Consider the following 19,762-nt stretch of genomic DNA (forward strand, 5'->3'; position numbering starts at 1 on the left):
ATTGGGTTGAGGTCAGGTGATTATGGAGGCCAGGTCATCTGATACAGCACTCCATCACTCTCCTTCTTGGTCAAATAGCTCTTACACAGCCTGGAGGTGTGTTGGGTCATTGTCCTGTTGAAAAACAAATGATAGTCCCACCAAGCGCAAACCAGATGGGATGGCGTATCGCTGCAGAATGCTGTGGTAGCCATGCTGGTTAAGTGTGCCTTGAATACTAAATAAATCACTGACAGTGTTACCAGCAAAGCACCCCCACACCATCACACCACCTCCTCCATGCTTCACGGTGGGAACCACACATGCAGAGATAATCCGTCCTGTGGCGGTCCTCATGAAAGACAGTTTCATCACAGCGCTTGATGGTTTTTGCGACCGCACTTGAAGAAACATTAAAAAGTTCTTGAAATGTTCTGTATTGACTGACCTTCATGTCTTAAAGTAATGATGGACTGTCGTTTCTCTTTGCTAATTTGAGCTGTTCGTTCCATAATATGGACTTGTTCTTTTACCAAATAGGGTGATGTTCTGTATACCACCCCTACCTTGTCACAACACAACTGATTGGCTCAAACACATTTAGAAGGAAATAAATGCCACAAATTTACTTTTAACAAGTCACACCTGTTAATTGAAATCTATTCCGGGTGACTCTCATGAAGCCGGTTGAGAGAATACCAAGAGTGTGCAAAGCTGTCAAGGCAAATGGATTACTACATTGAAGAATCTCCAAATATAAAGATATATTTAGATTTGTTTAACACTTTTTATTGGTTACTACATGATTCCATACGTGTTATTTTATAGTTTTGATGTCTTCACTATTATTCTGTAGAAAATAGTAAAAAATAAAGAAAAACCCTTGAATGAGCAGGTGTTCTAAAACTTTTGACTGGTACTTATATAATATACAGTATAATGTACGCCACTTAGCTTTTATCCAAAGTGTCTAACAGTAGACTGTGCATACACTATTGATCCCTGAGTATTGAACTCATACATTTGTGTAAATTAGGTTTATTTAATGTCCACAAACCTGCTTTGTTCAAGGCCATCCTCATCTCTGGTGTGCTCATACAGCCAGACCCATCCATGTCATTGCTCTTATAGATGGACTGGGGGGGAAGAGAAAGAGAGGGAGGGAGAGAGGGACAGAGGGAAGGAGGGAGGTAGGGAAAGAGGGAGTGAGGGAGAGGTAGGGCGAGAGAGAGGGAGGGAGTGGTAGGGCGAGAGAGAGGGAGGGAGTGGTAGGGCGAGAGAGAGGGAGGGAGTGGTAGGGCGAGAGAGAGGGAGGGAGTGGTAGGGCGAGAGAGAGGGAGGGAGTGGTAGGGCGAGAGAGAGGGAGGGAGTGGTAGGGCGAGAGAGAGGGAGGGAGTGGTAGGGCGAGAGAGAGGGAGAGAGAGAAAGGGAGAGAGAGGGAGGGCGAGAGAGAGGGAGGGCGAGAGAGAGGGGGGAGAGAGAGAGGGGGGGAGAGAGAGAGGGGGGGAGAGGTAGGGCGAGAGGTAGGGGGAGAGAGAGAGGGGGGAGAGGTAGGGCGAGAGGTAGGGCGAGAGAGAGAGAGGGAGGGCGAGAGAGAGGGAGGGCGAGAGAGAGGGAGGGAGCGGTAGGGCGGAGAGAGAGGGAGGGAGGGGGAACAGGGAAATGTTAAAGAGATTACACTGTGTAAAACACACACTACACTAGGTAAACACTTGTAGGCTGTCCAATCTTAACACAACAGAGATAGTACTGCAGTAGCTCTGGTCCAAGGCGTTACATGCAGCATGCTGAACCTATGTAACACCCTGGACCAGAGCTACCACAGCAGTAACACACTAGAACCTCACCAGGTATTTCTGAATCTTCTTCCACAGTGTTGCAAATTCTCCCAGCCCCAGTTTGCCATTACCACTGTCCTGCTTAACGGTTAAGGGTAAACAAGTGTCTGGACACATCATGCCCAACAAACGACAATAGTCAAAACTAAAGTCTGAGATGAGAGTTCAGAACGCGACTTTTGTATAACTGATTCATTGATGTTACAGAGTGCAGATGACAGAATACCTCAGACGCAGCATGTAATAACAGCATGTAATGACAACATGTAACAACAACATGTAACAACAGCATGTAATAATAACAGCATGTAACAACAGCATGCAATAACAGCATGCAACAACGACATGCAACAACGGTATGCAACAACGGTATGCAACAACGGTATGCAACAACGGTATGCAACAACGGTATGCAACAACGGTATGCAACAACAGTATGCAACAACAGCATGTAATAACAGTAACAGTATGTAGTAACATCATGTAAAAACAGCATGTAACAACAGTAACAGTATGTAGTAACAGTATGTAATAAAAGTAACAGTATGTAGTAACAGTATGTAACAACAGTAACTGTACGTAGTAACAGTATGTAATAACAGTAACAGTATGTAATAGCAGTAACAGTATGTAGTAACAGTATGTAAGAGTATGTAGTAACAGTATGTAATAACAATAACAGTATGTAGTAACAGTATGTAATAACAGTAACAGTATGTAGTAACAGTATGTAATAACAGTAACAGTATGTAGTAACAGTATGTAATAACAGTAACAGTATGTGGTAACAGTATGTAATAGTAGTAACAGTATGTAATAACAGTAACAGTATGTAATAACAGTAACAGTATGTAGTAACAGTAACAGTATGTAATAACAGTATGTTGTAACAGTAACAGTATGTAGTAACAGTATGTAATAACAGTAACAGTATGTAGTAACAGTATGTAATAACAGTAACAGTATGTAATAACAGTAACAGTATGTAGTAGCAGTATGTAATAACAATAACAGTATGTAATAACAGTATGTAATAACAGTAACAGTATGTAATAACAGTATGTAATAACAGTAACAGTATGTAATAACAGTAACAGTATGTAGTAACGGTATGTAGTAACGGTATGTAGTAACGGTATGTAGTAACAGTAACAGTATGTAATAACAGTATGTAGTAACAGTATGTAGTAACAGTATGTAGTAACAGTATGTAGTAACAGTATGTAGTAACAGTATGTAATAATAGTATGTAATAACAGTAACAGTATGTAGTAACAGTATGTAGTAACAGTATGTAGTAACAGTATGTAGTAACAGTATGAAGTAACAGTAACAGTATGTAATAACAGTATGTAGTAACAGTATGTAATAACAGTATGTAGTAACAGTATGTAATAACAGTATGTAGTAACAGTATGTAATAACAGTAACAGTATGTAGCAACAGTATGTAGTAACAGTATGTAGTAACAGTAAGTAGTAACAGTATGTAAAAACAGTAACAGTATGTAGTAACAGTATGTAGTAACAGTATGTAGTAACAGTATGTAGTAACAGTATGTAGTAACCGTAACAGTATGTAATAACAGTATGTAGTAACAGTATGTAATAACAGTATGTAATAGCAGTAACAGTATGTAGTAACAGTATGTAATAACCGTATGTAATAACAGTAACAGTATGTAATAACAGTATGTAGTAACAGTATGTAATAACAGTAACAGTATGTAATAACAGTATGTAGTAACAGTATGTAATAACAGTAACAGTATGTAGTAACAGTAACAGTATGTAATAACAGTATGTAGTAACAGTATGTAATAACAGTAACAGTATGTAGTAACAGTATGTAGTAACAGTATGTAGTAACATTAACAGTATGTAATAGCAGTAACAGTATGTAGTAACATTATGTAATAACAGTAACAGTATGTAGTAACAGTATGTAATAACAGTATGTAGTAACAGTATGTAATAACAGTAACAGTATGTAGTAACAGTATGTAATAGCAGTAACAGTATGTAATAACAGTAACAGTATGTAGTAACAGTATGTAATAACAGTAAGTATGTAATAAGAGTATGTGGTAACAGTATGTAGTAACAGTATGTAATAACAGTAACAGTATGTAGTAACAGTATGTAGTAACAGTATGTAGTAACAGTATGTAGTAACAGTATGTAGTAACAGTATATAGTAACAGTAACAGTATGTAGTAACAGTATGTAATACCAGTATGTAATAGCAGTAACAGTATGTAGTAACAGTATGTAATAACAGTAACAGTATGTAGTAACAGTATGTAGTAACAGTATGTAATAACAGTAACAGTATGTAGTAACAGTATGTAATAACAGTAACAGTATGTAATAACAGTATGTAGTAACAGTATGTAATAACAGTAACAGTATGTAGTAACAGTATGTAGTAACAGTATGTAGTAACAGTATGTAGTAACAGTAACAGTATGTAATAGCAGTAACAGTATGTGGTAACAGTATGTAATAACAGTAACAGTATGTAGTAACAGTATGTAATAACAGTATGTAGTAACAGTATGTAGTAACAGTAACAGTATGTAGTAACAGTATGTAATAACAGTAACAGTATGTAATAACAGTAACAGTATGTAGTAACAGTATGTAATAACAGTAAGTATGTAATAACAGTATGTAATAACAGTAACAGTATGTAATAACAGTATGTAGTAACAGTATGTAATAACAGTAACAGTATGTAATAACAGTATGTAATAACAGTATGTAATAACAGTATGTAATAACAGTATGTAATAACAGTATGTAATAACAGTAACAGCATGTAATAACAGCATGTAGTAACAGTATGTAGTAACAGTATGTAGTAACAGTATGTAACAACAGTATGTAATAACAGTAACAGTATGTAGTAACAGTATGTAATAACAGTAACAGTATGTAGTAACAGTATGTCATAGCAGTAACAGTATGTACTAACAGTATGTAACAACAGTAACAGTATGTAGTAACAGTATGTAATAACAGTAACAGTATGTAGTAACAGTATGTAGTAACAGTATGTAGTAACAGTATGTAGTAACAGTATGTAGTAACAGTAACAGTATGTAATAACAGTATGTAGTAACAGTATGTAATAACAGTATGTAATAGCAGTAACAGTATGTAGTAACAGTATGTAATAACAGTATGTAATAACAGTAACAGTATGTAATAACAGTAACAGTATGTAGTAACAGTAACAGTATGTAATAACAGTATGTAATAACAGTAACAGTATGTAGTAACAGTATGTAGTAACAGTGTAGTAACAGTAACAGTATGTAATAGCAGTAACAGTACGTAGTAACAGTATGTAATAACAGTAACAGTATGTAGTAACAGTATGTAATAACAGTATGTAGTAACAGTATGTAGTAACAGTATGTAGTAACAGTATGTAATAACAGTAACAGTATGTAGTAACAGTATGTAGTAACAGTATGTAGTAACAGTAACAGTATGTAATAACAGTATGTAGTAACAGTATGTAGTAACAGTATGTAGTAACAGTATGTAGTAACAGTAACAGTATGTAATAACAGTATGTAGTAACAGTATGTAATAACAGTATGTAATAGCAGTAACAGTATGTAATAACAGTATGTAGTAACAGTATGTAATAACAGTAACAGTATGTAGTAACAATATGTAATAACAGTAACAGTATGTAATAACAGTATGTAGTAACAGTATGTAGTAACAGTATGTAGTAACAGTATGTAATAGCAGTAACAGTATGTAGTAACAGTATGTAAAACAGTAACAGTATGTAGTAACATTGTGTAATAACAGTATGTAGTAACAGTATGTAATAACAGTAACAGTATGTAATAACAGTAACAGTATGTAGTAACATTGTGTAATAACAGTATGTAGTAACAGTATGTAATAACAGTAACAGTATGTAGTACCAGTATGTAATAACAGTAACAGTATGTAATAACAGTATGTAATAACAGTATGTAGTAACAGTATGTAATAACAGTAACAGTATGTAATAACAGTAACAGTATGTAGTAACAGTATGTAGTAACAGTATGTAGTAACAGTAACAGTATGTAATAACAGTATGTAATAACAGTATGTAGTAACAGTATGTAGTAACAGTATGTAGTAACAGTATGTAGTAACAGTATGTAGTAACAGTATGTAATAACAGTAACAGTATGTAGTAACAGTATGTAATAACAGTAACAGTATGTAGTAAGTATGTAATAACAGTAACAGTATGTAATAACAGTAACAGTATGTAGTAACAGTATGTAATAGCAGTAACAGTATGTAGTAACAGTATGTAACAGTATGTAATAACAGTAACAGTATGTAGTAACAGTATGTAATAACAGTATGTAGTAACAGTATGTAATAACAGTAACAGTATGTAGTAACAGTATGTAATAGCAGTAACAGTATGTAGTAACAGTATGTAACAACAGTATGTAATAACAGTAACAGTATGTAGTAACAGTATGTAACAACAGTATGTAATAACAGTAACAGTATGTAGTAACAGTATGTAATAACAGTAACAGTATGTAGTAACAGTATGTCATAGCAGTAACAGTATGTAGTAACAGTATGTAACAGTAACAGTATGTAATAACAGTAACAGTATGTAGTAACAGTATGTAACAACAGTAACAGTATGTAGTAACAGTATGTAATAACAGTATGTAATAACAGTAACAGTATGTAGTAACAGTATGTAATAACAGTATGTAATAACAGTAACAGTATGTAGTAACAGTATGTAATAGCAGTATGTAATAACAGTAACAGTATGTAGTAACAGTATGTAATAGTGGGTGTGTAAGGGAACAGTAAAGGCATGTAAAGGAACAGTATGTAGTACAGTAGTAGTTGTGTAAGGGAGTAAGTAGTAAAGGATACGTCCATGAGGTTGACCATGATTCTGGCTGTGTCCAGGCTGAAGCCGTCCGTCTTTATGTCCGTTCCTGTAGAGGGGACAGAGTAGGGACAGAGTAGGGACAGAGTAGGGACAGAGTAGGGACAGAGTAAGGACAGAGTAAGGACTTCTGCAGTCTGCAACATACATTAAACATGTGCTCTCTATACAATGAACAAAAATATCAACGCAACAATTTCAAAAACCTTACTAAATTACTGTTCATGTAAGGAAATCAGTCAACTGAGAAATTAATTCGGCCCTAATCTATGAATATCATGACTGGGAATACAGATATACATCTGTTGGTCACAGATACCTTTAATAAAAGGTAGGGGCGTGGATCAGAAAACCAGTCAGTATCTGGTTCCACCATTTGCCTCATGCAGCGCGACACATCTCCTTCACATAGAGTTGATCAGGCTGTTGATTGTGGCCTGTGGAATAGTGTCCCACTCCTCTTCAATGGCTGTGTGAAGTTGCTGGATATTGGAACTAGAACACGCTGTTGTACACGTCGATCCAGAGCATCCCAAACATGCTCAATCAGTGACATGTCTGGTGAATATGCAGACCATGGAAGAACTGGGACATTTTCAGCTTCCAGGAATGGTGTACAGATCCTTGTGATATGGGGCTGTTCATTATCATGCTGAACCATGAGGTGATGGCGGAGGATGAATGGCACGACAACGGACCTCAGGATCTCGTCACGGTATCTTTGTGCATTCATATCGCTATCGATAAATTGCAACCTTGTTCGTTGTCCGAAGCTTACGCCTGCCCATACCATAACCCCACCACCACCATGGGGCACTCTGTTCACAACGTTGACATCAGCAAACCGCTGACCCGTACAACGCCATCTACTCGGTACAGGTGAAACCGGGATTAATCCGTGAAGAGCACACCTTCGCAGCGTTGCAGTTGATTACGACGCCGAACTGCGGTCAGGGTAAAGACCCTAGTGAGGATGACGAGCACGCAGGTGAGCTTCCCTGAGACGGTTATCCAGGCATGGGTAAAGACCCTAGTGAGGATGACGAGCACGCAGGTGAGCTTCCCTGAGACGGTTATCCAGGCATGGGTAAAGACCCTAGTGAGGATGACGAGCACGCAGATGAGCTTCCCTGAGACGGTTATCCAGGCAAAGGCGAAATGCTCACTAACAGAGATGTAAACAAATCTGCACACAACATTTGAGAGAAATAAGCTTTTTGTGCGTAAGGAACATTTCTAGGATTTTTTTTATTTCAGCTCATGAAACATGGGACCAACACTTTACATGTTGCGTTTATATATTTTAGTTCATTGTAGTATTCAGTGTGCACAGTACAAACACACATCATGACTGGAAAGAAAGCAGAAAGCACTTGACTCACGCTTAGCAACGATTTTGTTGAAAATACTCCTGAGCTCAGATGCTGAAATCTCCATATCCTATTTACATAGAGAGAAAAGTATTTAAACTATGAAGGGTACATTTTCCCAGTCAATAAATTCATTAAATATTATACATATTTTTGGCAGTGTCATATATATATATATATATATATATATATATATATATATATATATATATATATATATATATATATATATATACACAAAATGGTCTATTATAAACTGGGTGGTTCAAGCCCTGAAAGCCGTGGTATATCAGACCGTATACCACGGGTATGACTAAACATGTATCTCTAATTACATTGGTAACCAGTTTATAATAGTAATGGTCGGTAATTATACTTACATCTCCAGCTAGCTTAGTGAACAGGCCCCTGAAGCCAGCATCAACCTCCCCCTCGGGTACTGTGTCCTACAGAGATACCGCCATAAGTCACATTGGAAAGTGAGAGAAGTGAAGTGTAGAGTAGTGTAGTGTAGAGTAGAATAGTGTAATGTAGAGTATAGTAGTGTAATGTAGAGTAGTGTATTGTAGTGTAGAGTAGAGTAGAGTAGAGTAGTGTAATGTAGTGTACTGTAGTGTAGTGTAGAGTAGTGTAATGTAGAGTAGTGTAGTGTAGTGTAGAGTAGTGTAGTGTAGTGTAGAGTAGTGTAGTGTAGTGTAGAGTAGAGTAGTGTAGAGTACTGTAGTGTAGTGTAGTGTAGAGTAGTGTAATGTAGTGTAATGTAGTGTAGAGTAGTGTAGAGTAGTGTAGAGTAGTGTAGTGTAGTGTAGTGTAGTGTAGTGTAGTGTAGTGTAGTGTAGTGTAGAGTAGTGTAGTGTAGAGTAGTGTAGTGTAGAGTAGTGTAATGTAGTGTAATGTAGTGTAGAGTAGTGTAATGTAGTGTAATGTAGTGTAGAGTAGTGTAGAGTAGTGTAATGTAGTGTAGAGTAGTGTAGAGTAGTGTAGAGTAGTGTAGAGTAGTGTAGTGTAGTGTAGTGTAGTGTAGTGTAGTGTAGTGTAGTGTAGTGTAGTGTAGAGTAGTGTAGTGTAGAGTAGTGTAGTGTAGAGTAGTGTAATGTAGTGTAATGTAGTGTAGAGTAGTGTAGAGTAGTGTAATGTAGTGTAGAGTAGTGTAGAGTAGTGTAGAGTAGTGTAGAGTAGTGTAGTGTAGTGTAGTGTAGTGTAGAGTAGTGTAATGTAGAGTAGAGTAGTGTAGAGTACTGTAGTGTAGTGTAGTGTAGAGTAGTGTAATGTAGAGTAGTGTAGTGTAGAGTAGTGTAGTGTAGAGTAGTGTAGAGTAGTGTAATGTAGTGTAATGTAGAGTAGTGTAATGTAGTGTAATGTAGTGTAGAGTAGTGTAGAGTAGTGTAATGTAGTGTAATGTAGAGTAGTGTAATGTAGTGTAATGTAGTGTAGAGTAGTGTAGTGTAGTGTAGTGTAGAGTAGTGTAATGTAGTGTAATGTAGTGTAGAGTAGTGTAGTGTAGTGTAGTGTAGTGTAGAGTAGTGTAGTGTAGAGTAGTGTAGTGTAGAGTAGTGTAATGTAGTGTAATGTAGTGTAGAGTAGTGTAATGTAGTGTAATGTAGTGTAGAGTAGTGTAATGTAGTGTAGAGTAGTGTAATGTAGAGTAGTGTAGTGTAGAGTAGTGTAGTGTAGTGTAGAGTAGAGTAGTGTAGTGTAGTGTAGTGTAGAGTAGTGTAGTGTAGAGTAGTGTAGTGTAGAGTAGTGTAATGTAGTGTAATGTAGTGTAGAGTAGTGTAATGTAGTGTAATGTAGTGTAGAGTAGTGTAATGTAGTGTAGAGTAGTGTAATGTAGAGTAGTGTAGTGTAGTGTAGTGTAGAGTAGTGTAGAGTAGTGTAGAGTAGTGTAGAGTAGTGTAGAGTAGTGTAATGTAGTGTAATGTAGAGTAGTGTAGTGTAGAGTAGTGTAGTGTAGTGTAGTGTAGAGTAGTGTAGAGTAGTGTAGAGTAGTGTAATGTAGTGTAATGTAGAGTAGTGTAGTGTAGAGTAGTGTAGTGTAGAGTAGTGTAGTGTAGAGTAGTGTAATGTAGTGTAATGTAGTGTAGAGTAGTGTAGAGTAGTGTAATGTAGTGTAGTGTAGTGTAGAGTAGTGTAATGTAGTGTAGTGTAGAGTAGTGTAATGTAGTGTAGTGTAGAGTAGTGTAGAGTAGTGTAGAGTAGTGTAGTGTAGAGTAGTGTAGTGTAGTGTAGAGTAGTGTAGTGTAATGTAGAGTAGTGTAGTGTAGTGTAGTGTAGAGTAGTGTAGTGTAGAGTAGTGTAGTGTAGTGTAGAGTAGTGTAGTGTAGTGTAGAGTAGTGTAGTGTAGTGTCGTGTAATGTAGAGTAGTGTAGTGTAGTGTAGAGTAGTGTAGTGTAGTGTAGTGTAGAGTAGTGTAGTGTAGTGTAGTGTAGAGTAGTGTAGAGTAGTGTAGTGTAGTGTAGTGTAGAGTAGTGTAGAGTAGTGTAGAGTAGTGTAGTGTAGTGTAGAGTAGTGTAGTGTAATGTAGAGTAGTGTAGTGTAGTGTAGAGTAGAGTAGTGTAGTGTAGTGTAGTGTAGAGTAGTGTAGAGTAGTGTAGTGTAGTGTAGTGTAGAGTAGTGTAGAGTAGTGTCGTGTAATGTAGAGTAGTGTAGTGTAGTGTAGAGTAGTGTAGTGTAATGTAGAGTAGTGTAGAGTAGTGTAATGTAGTGTAGAGTAGTGTAGTGTAGTGTAGTGTAATGTAGAGTAGTGTAGAGTAGTGTAATGTAGTGTAGTGTAGAGTAGTGTAGTGTAGAGTAGTGTAGTGTAGTGTAGTGTAGTGTAGTGTAGAGTAGTGTAGAGTAGTGTAGAGTAGTGTAGAGTAGTGTAGAGTAGTGTCGTGTAATGTAGAGTAGTGTAGAGTAGTGTAGAGTAGTGTAGTGTAATGTAGTGTAGAGTAGTGTAGTGTAGTGTAGTGTAATGTAGTGTAGTGTAGTGTAGTGTAGTGTAGAGTAGTGTAGTGTAGTGTAGTGTAATGTAGTGTAGAGTAGTGTAGTGTAGTGTAGAATTGTTTCTTACATCCTCTAGTTCTGCCTTAACCGGGTCGTCACAGGGCCTGACAAAAATAAAAATTATTACAAAAATAAACACATTTATCTTTGACCAGCCGTGATATTTTCAAACCTAGAGTATCCACACACACACACAGAGAGAGAGAGAGATGCTTACAGTGTCTCGGCCTGTTTCTCGGAGAACACTCGTAGGCAGAAGTCCCCGTTCAGGTTGGCCTCGAAGGTGGAGGGGACGATGAGGTATTCTCCTGGGGGCAGTTTGAAGCGGGTGCTGACCTCTCTCAGGTTGATGAAGGTCTCCGAACGGGCCGTCTGGGCGTGAGACAGGAAGTAGTTCTTGTCCAGGTGGACCTCCCGCTGGCCGTGGAACTGTTCCGGCACCTGGGATTAGAGAGCAAAGAGACACAAGCAGATTAAATCAGAAACACAATCAGAAAGACGTAAATAACAAACAATAACATGTGTTACTGTTCTTATTCAAGGCATCAAACTGACAGAAAACTAAATCAACAACTACACAAAACAATATTTGGATACAGTTCTATATATACTGGGAGAGTATATTTGTATATAGTTGTAGATATACTGGGAGAGTATATTTGTATATAGTTGTAGATATACTGGGAGAGTATATTTGTATATAGTTGTAGATATACTGGGAGAGTATATTTGTATATAGTTGTAGATATACTGGGAGAGTATATTTGTATATAGTTGTAGATATACTGGGAGAGTATATTTGTATATAGTTGTAGATATACTGGGAGAGTATATTTGTATATAGTTGTAGATATACTGGGAGAGTATATTTGTATATAGTTGTAGATATACTGGGAGAGTATATTTGTATATAGTTGTAGATATACTGGGAGAGTATATTTGTATATAGTTGTAGATACACTGGGAGAGTATATTTGTATATAGTTGTAGATATACTGGGAGAGTATATTTGTATATAGTTGTAGATATACTGGGAGAGTATCTGATACATACGACACAGAGTGAATGTCCTAATGGATACAAACATCATCATATCTTATGAGCCCCACCTCATAGATGGCGAATCCGATGGTGTGCATGTCCTCTCCTGCTTTCCTCATCCGTCTTCTGTTCTTTTGGATGAGTCCCACCACGAAGCTACAGCCCACCTCATCATCACCCGGGTCGTCATCCTCTTCCTCCAGCTTGATCTTGAACTGGGGATTCATCCAGAACGTGTCTGTAGGGAACCCAGATTGACAAAGGTCAAGGTGAGGGAGTGAGACTACATGTTGTGTGGAATTCCTTTCTAATGGCTAACAAACTAACAACAATGTAACAGAGTGGAAATTCGATCCCAACCTGGGAACAAACTAACAACCCTCTACACTTTAATGTAACTCAAAGAAGCACCATCAATACCACTGACCCAGAGAAGACGAGGTGTTTCAATGTCTTCCTAGAGAAGACGAGGTGTTTCAGGGTCTTCCTAGAGAAGACGAGGTGTTTCAATGTCTTCCTAGAGAAGACGAGGTGTTTCAGGGTCTTCCTAGAGAAGACGAGGTGTTTCAGGGTCTTCCTAGAGAAGACAAGGTGTTTCAGGGTCTAGGTCTTCCTAGAGAAGACGAGGTGTTTCAGGGTCTAGGTCTTCCTAGAGAAGACGAGGTGTTTCAGGGTCTAGGTCTTCCTTGAGAAGACGAGGTGTTTCAGGGTCTTCCCAGTGAAGACGAGGTGTTTCAGGGTCTAGGTCTTCCTAGAGAAGACGAGGTGTTTCAGGGTCTTCCTAGAGAAGACGAGGTGTTTCAGGGTCTAGGTCTTCCTAGAGAAGACGAGGTGTTTCAGGGTCTAGGTCTTCCTAGAGAAGACGAGGTGTTTCAGGGTCTTCCCAGTGAAGACGAGGTGTTTCAGGGTCTAGGTCTTCCTAGAGAAGACGAGGTGTTTCAGGGTCTTCCTAGAGAAGACGAGGTGTTTCAGGGTCTTCCTAGAGAAGACGAGGTGTTTCAGGGTCTAGGTCTTCCTAGAGAAGACGAGGTGTTTCAGGGTCTAGGTCTTCCTAGAGAAGACGAGGTGTTTCAGGGTCTAGGTCTTCCTAGAGAAGACGAGGTGTTTCAGGGTCTAGGTCTTCCTAGAGAAGACGAGGTGTTTCAGGGTCTAGGTCTTCCTAGAGAAGACGAGGTGTTTTCAGGGTCTAGGTCATCTGATCTCACAGAAGAATACTGGTGCACATACCGTAATTTCCGGACTATAAGCCGCTACTTTATTCCCACACTTTGAACCTCGCGGTTTATACAACGACGCGGCTAATTTATGGATTTTTCCCGCTTTCACAAGATTCATGCCGCCAATAAACTGAGCACCGTCACGTGTGACGTAAAATCGAGCGCGCTCAAACTTCCCATCATTCTGATTACGGTAGTCATTTTGTCACCCTCATCATGGCAAAGACACGGAGAAATGCATCTGATGCAGCTTTCAAGTTGAAGGCGATCGAATCTGGCTGTTGGAAAAGGAAATAGAGCTGCTGCACGGGAGCTTGGCCTCAATGAGTCGATGATAAGACGTTGGAAACAGCAGCGTGAGGAACTGACTCAGTGCAAAAAGACAACAAAGGCTTTCAGAGGGAAGAAAAGCAGATGGCCCAAAGTATTTGCAGCCACTCGACATCAGTGTAAATCGTGCATTTAAGGTGGCGCTCCTTGTTCAGTGGGAGGCTTGGATGACAAGTGGGGAGAAATCCTTCACTAAAACGGGCCGCAGGCGAAGAGCCACTTATGGTCAAGTTTGCCAGTGGGTCCTGACAGCGTGGAGCATTGTCAAAAAATCCACTATCATCAACGGGTTTCGAAAGGCTGGACTGCTGCGTGTTGAAGGGGCAGCGTGAGCTCAGCGGGGGTATTTGCCTCCGGATTTAAGTGACGAGAGCAACAATGAAAACGATCCAACATCGGATGAAGCAATTCTGAGGCTATTCAACTCCAACACCGAAGGAGATGCCTTCAGTGGTTTCAGTGCACAGGAGGAGGAAGATAGTGACCAATGACTATCTTGGTAGGCTACTGTTTAATGTTTGTTACAAGCCGTGTTTCGTTTAAAGGCTGTGTAAAGTTCATTTGTTTCAATGTACCGGTAAGCACCTGCGGCTTATAGACATGTGCGGCTTATTTATGTACAAAATACATAATTTATAATAATTCAGTGGGTGCGGCTTATATTCAGGTGTGCTTAATAGTCCAGCAATTACGGTACCTAACTAGTGTTCCTGCATACTGCAGTTAGACTTACAGGGGTTGTTCCTGCATACTGCAGTTAGACTTACAGGGGTTGTTCCTGCATCCTCCTGCGGTCGATCCTTTCCTCCAGGCCCCATCGTAGTTAGACACGCTCCAGTGTTTAACGTCATCAGTGGTCAGTGTGTCAGGGGTCAGAGTGCAGAGCTCCAGACGATGGTAGTGCCTCGTGAAGTCAGAGAAGGACATCCTGTAAAGACATTAAGAAAACACCAAGTCTGTGAAATATATCCTGTAAAAAAAATTATTAAATAACAGATCGCAAAGCAGTACAGATAAAACCACTTAACCAAACAGAAACTGAGGATAATGAGCACACAACATCTATTGCTTCAGTGACTATAAGGGAGATATGACAGATACTGAACAGACACAGGAGATGTAATGATGAAGTCATTACGGCCTGTCTTCCTGGACCCAGATAAAGTCTTGGACCCCAAAAAAAAGCAGAGATTCTCTATTGAAAGTTATTTTTACTCAAGGACTCGTTTAAATCTAGGTCTGGGAAACTGGTCCTATGAGTTCTGTATTGATGAAGTTACCAGAACTCTCCATCGTCTGCCTTCACGTTGTCCCGCTCAGAAACATCCACGCTGTTCCACTCAGAGGAGCTGGAGAAAGAGAGAGAAGAACCACAGTCCTGTTACACTCAATTTAAATGATCTGAGAGAGATTTACTAGATTCATGTTGAACCAAGTGACTGGAAACTGGAAAGCATCAGGGTTTGGGGGGGGGGGGGGGTCAATTAGGGATGTGCATCTTTCCTTTTCAAGACGATAGCCTGTGTTTTTTTGTCTCCCCCCACTTTGGTTCTGAACTCCTCATCAACCCCAAATTAACTTGACATTTTCGCAGATTGAGATTTTGAACTGGTAATATATTTTAGGGGGAGTCCCTCCCTCCAAAGACCCTCCTCATTAGTGATTAAGGATCCATATGTTTTGCTGCAGGCCTTACAATAAGATACTGTTGCTATGTGTCTAAAAACTCTTGTCACTATAAGTTGCACAAGTCATCTATATCTTTGTGGTTAAGTCCGGGCTGTTGTGAGAGTGTGCTTTTGCAGGCTGGGTCTGAGTCAGACTGAAACTCGATAGAGAGAAGTAACAACTGTCTGGTTTTGACATGTTGATCTTGTGTGACAGTGGACAATGCTAATGAATTCAGAGAAGCTACTGTACTCGGTTTCTTTATAAGGTAACCTCAGCTTATTGATACACACATACATTGACGTAGGGGATCAATACCACCAGGGAGTGATTACATGTATATTAATCAGCAGTGCCCTTAGGGTGCAGAACTTACTCGGAAACATGCGTGCTGTGTTCCCGTTGTCAACTTCTGTCTGCAATTCCATTAATAAAGGAATGATTGATTTACTTAAAGATATTGTCTGAATGCTAATTTCACCAATGATTGACAAGGAACAAACCACCAACAGTATCAATATTTATCATTTACAAATTAGCCATGACATAGCCAATGACTATATAGCACAACTTGGGATTCCACCCCCCCATCTCAAAATCTAATGGATTCCACCCCCCCATCTCAAAATCTAATGGATCCCCCCCCCCATCTCAAAATCTAATGGATCCCCCCCCCCCCCATCTCAAAATCTAATGGACCCCCCCCCCCCCATCTCAAAATCTTTAATGAGCTTCTTTTCTACCCTGTCTTCAGCCATGCAGTGCGGCTCGCAAAAGTATCATTCAGGGGACTGAGATGCGTATCATTCAGGGGACCGAGACGCGTATCATTCAGGGGACCGAGACGCGTATCATTCAGGGGACCGAGACGCGTATCATTCAGGGGACCGAGACGCGTATCATTCAGGGGACCGAGACGCGTATCATTCAGGGGACTGAGACGCGTATCATTCAGGGGACCGAGACGCGTATCATTCAGGGGACCGAGACGCGTATCATTCAGGGGACCGAGACGCGTACCATTCAGGGGACCGAGACGCGTATCATTCAGGGGACCGAGACGCGTATCATTCAGGGGACCGACGCATATCATTCAGGGGACCGTATCATTCAGGGGACTGACGCGTATCATCTCTTACTTGTCACTCCAGGCCCCAGTCCACTCCACTGTTCCCCAGGGGTTACGCACTCTGACCAGCTTCTCCTTGCGCCCACGGTAGTTCACCTGGTTTAGTAAGGTCATCATACAGTAGTTAAGGTTTAGTAAGGTCATCATACAGTAGTTAAGGTTTAGTAAGGTCATCATACAGTAGTTAAGGTTTAGTAAGGTCATCATACAGTAGTTAAGGTTTAGTAAGGTCATCATACAGTAGTTAGGTCCTGCTTTGGGTTCAGACAGATCTCACACACTACGAGGGTTAGACTGGTCCAAGATCTGTTTGTGCTCTATAGCCAACTCATTTGGCCGTTAGGGGTCGGCCGTTAGGGGGTCGGCCGCTAGGGGGTCGGCCGCTAGGGGTTAACCATAAGGTGGTTGGCCGTTAGGGATTGGCCGTAAAGCCCAAACAGAGCAGTGACCAGGCTAGTATAGTGTGGATATACTGTAATTTATCAGATATTGTCTGATGTTACCTCGATAGCCCCGGTCAGAGAGTAGGCGTGTCCTTTCACCAGCTTCTGATTGGTGATGGCCTCCGAGTCTGCCTGGCTGGTGATCTGGAGAGACAGGGAACCACAAACTCTAACTAAACCACGACCAAACTAAAGACAACACTCTGATAACAGCTGGACCAAGTAGCTCACAGAACCTACAATAATTATCCATGGAGATTCATCATTCAGCTTGCTCTTTAGTCCAGGACTAGAATTAATCTGTGTCCAAGTAAGAACCTCCGAATGTTTACTGCATTTAACCTTCTCAAAAACATGCAACCTTCTCAAAAACATGCAACCTTCTCAAAAACATGCAACCAACGCTGTTACCCAAAGTCACTTGCTTTAGTTAAATGCACTGTGCCACTGAATGTAAGTAAAACCTCACATAGATAACATCCCGTCCTTCACTGCATATTTATTTTGCTCCTTTGCACCCCATTATTTCCATCTCTACTTTGCACATTCTTCCACTGCAAATCTACCATTCCAGTGTTTTACTTGCTATATTGTATTTACTTTGCCACCATGGCCTTTTTTTCCCCCTTTACCTCCCTTATCTCACCTCATTTGCTCACATCGTATACAGACTTGTTTCTACTGTATTATTGACTGTATGTTTGTTTTACTCCATGTGTAACTCTGTGTTGTTGTATGTGTCGAACTGCTTTGCTTTATCTTGGACAGGTCGCAGTTGTAAATGAGAACTTGTTCTCAACTTGCCTACCTGGTTAAATAAAGGGAACTTGTTCTCAACTGGCCTACCTGGTTAAATAAAGGGAACTTGTTCTCAACTTGCCTACCTGGTTAAATAAAGGGAACTTGTTCTCAACTAGCCTACCTGGTTAAATAAAGGGAACTTGTTCTCAACTAGCCTACCTGGTTAAATAAAGGGAACTTGTTCTCAACTAGCCTACCTGGTTAAATAAAGGGAACTTGTCCTCAACTAGCCTACCTGGTTAAATAAAGGGAACTTGTTCTCAACTAGCCTACCTGGTTAAATAAAGGGAACTTGTTCTCAACTAGCCTACCTGGTTAAATAAAGGGAACTTGTCCTCAACTAGCCTACCTGGTTAAATAAATGTGAAATAAAATACATTTGTGTCTTTTACCAGAGGCTTTTATCCAGAGCGACTTAAACCAAAATAGGTAAAACAATGTTTACATGACACATGGCAAATAAACCAAGTCCTACACACATCGATGGAGCAGCCCAGCAGAGCTCCAGAGGCCAGGGCTTTCCTGATAATCTGGAACAGGTTGGAGGGAGCCTTCTTCAGGTCATAGTTCTCTGCTATCCCTCCTGTAAAGTCCTCAAAGCCCTCAGTGGTGGAGCCCCCTGACAGAGCCTCATAGCATCCATTCACCCTGAGAGAGACAGAGAGAGAGAGAGAGAGAGACACAGAGAGAGAGGCAGAGAGACAGAGAGGCAGAGAGACAGAGAGAGACAGAGAGACAGAGAGAGAGAGAGACAGAGAGAAAGAGAGAGACAGAGAGAGACAGAGAGAAAGAGAGAGAGACAGAGAGAGAGAGAGACAGAGAGAGAGAGACAGAGAGAGAGACAGAGAGAGAGTAGGAAGGCAGGTGTACAGACAGACGGTCAGGGAGACAAAAAGGAGGGTGGACAAACAGACAGACAAACAGAGAGAGAGAGAGACAGACAGGAATGGTGAAAGACAGAGAAAGGAATAGGGACAGGTAGACCAGAGAGAGACAAGCAGACAGACAGGAATAGGGACAGACAGACCAGAGGAGAGACAGGCAGACAGACAGGAAAGGGAACAGACAGACCAGAGGAGAGAGAGACAGACCATTAGAAACCAGATAAACATATCTCATAAAGGCATCATGACATAAGTCCTATGTGTAGTGTACACTAGGTGTTGTGTATCGTGGTGAGTGATGTCCCTTACTTGGCGTAGGCCTTCTCCAGCAGGGCGCTCCAGAACTCAGAGCCCTGGGCTGAGTGAACAAACAGCAGCTCCCCATCCTTCGCCGGCAGCCGGTCATCAATCACCACGTCCACCCACTCACCAAACTGCCAGAACTGAAGAGGACCACAACAAGACAACATTCAGGCTAGATGAAAGAATGACTGTGCTGAACCCAAGCCATTTTGTTTCAGAGGCCCTATGTGATAGATGTTGTTGTTTGGATATTGTTTATGTATGGAATATAAAGCTATTAAATCACTGATATATAGCTGCTCAGTCAGTCATAAAGACACAATGGGAAATTATATATCAGAAGACTATTCTGTTGTTGTTATTGTGAACTGGCAGTTAACCACTTAACCTGTTATCCAGTTAACCTGTTATCCAGTTAACCTGTTATCCAGTTAACCAGTTATCCTGTTATCCAGTTATCCTGTTAACCAGTTATCCTGTTAACCAGTTATCCTGTTAACCAGTTATCCTGTTAACCAGTTATCCTTTTGCCCATAGCAGCATCAGGCCATAGGGAGGCTGAGAAGTAAACACACAAAACCAAATCCCCCTGGATCTATGACGCTCTGACTCACTCTGGTTTCCTCCTCTCTGACCCAAACTTTCCACAAACCACACCTCTCACTGGGGCCTCTCAGCAGTAACACAACGGCCCATCTGGCTGAAGTAAAACCAGAATGTAACAACACAGCCCCTCAGCTTCCATGAGAAGGAATGTCCTGAAATAACCTTGATATCCACAAGGGTGGAAGGGACTAAGGGATTGTTTCTAGACAAGGCTGATACGCTTA

The 19,762-nt window shown here is 40.3% G+C and overlaps 1 protein-coding gene across 10 annotated transcripts in view; it reads right to left on the reverse strand.

Moving 5' to 3' along the window:
• Positions 1-19,762, reverse strand: part of capn2 (calpain 2 catalytic subunit) — a 40,855-nt gene that overhangs the window by 6,123 nt on the left and 14,970 nt on the right. For 9 of the 10 annotated variants that reach the window (XR_016489221.1, XR_016489220.1, XR_016489219.1 and 6 more), the window contains 14 exon segments: positions 18,939-19,072; positions 18,225-18,393; positions 17,005-17,088; positions 16,512-16,597; positions 14,985-15,053; positions 14,472-14,632; positions 12,226-12,395; positions 11,334-11,557; positions 11,184-11,220; positions 8,512-8,577; positions 8,144-8,201; positions 6,746-6,810; positions 1,827-1,895; positions 1,037-1,115 (listed from right to left, as the gene is read on the reverse strand). Coding sequence is in view for 3 of the 10 variants with exons in the window: in XM_090211856.1 (XP_090067982.1) it covers positions 1,037-1,115; positions 1,827-1,895; positions 6,746-6,810; positions 8,144-8,201; positions 8,512-8,577; positions 11,184-11,220; positions 11,334-11,557; positions 12,226-12,395; positions 14,472-14,632; positions 14,985-15,053; positions 16,512-16,597; positions 17,005-17,088; positions 18,225-18,393; positions 18,939-19,072 (1,471 nt within the window). In the remaining 7 variants the exon portion in view is untranslated. 10 annotated transcript variants of the gene reach the window in all.

This window comes from Oncorhynchus mykiss, chromosome 20, assembly GCF_057628025.1.
Source record: "Oncorhynchus mykiss isolate SJ-2025 chromosome 20, ASM5762802v1, whole genome shotgun sequence".
In the NCBI taxonomy this organism is placed as follows: Eukaryota; Metazoa; Chordata; class Actinopteri; order Salmoniformes; family Salmonidae; genus Oncorhynchus; species Oncorhynchus mykiss.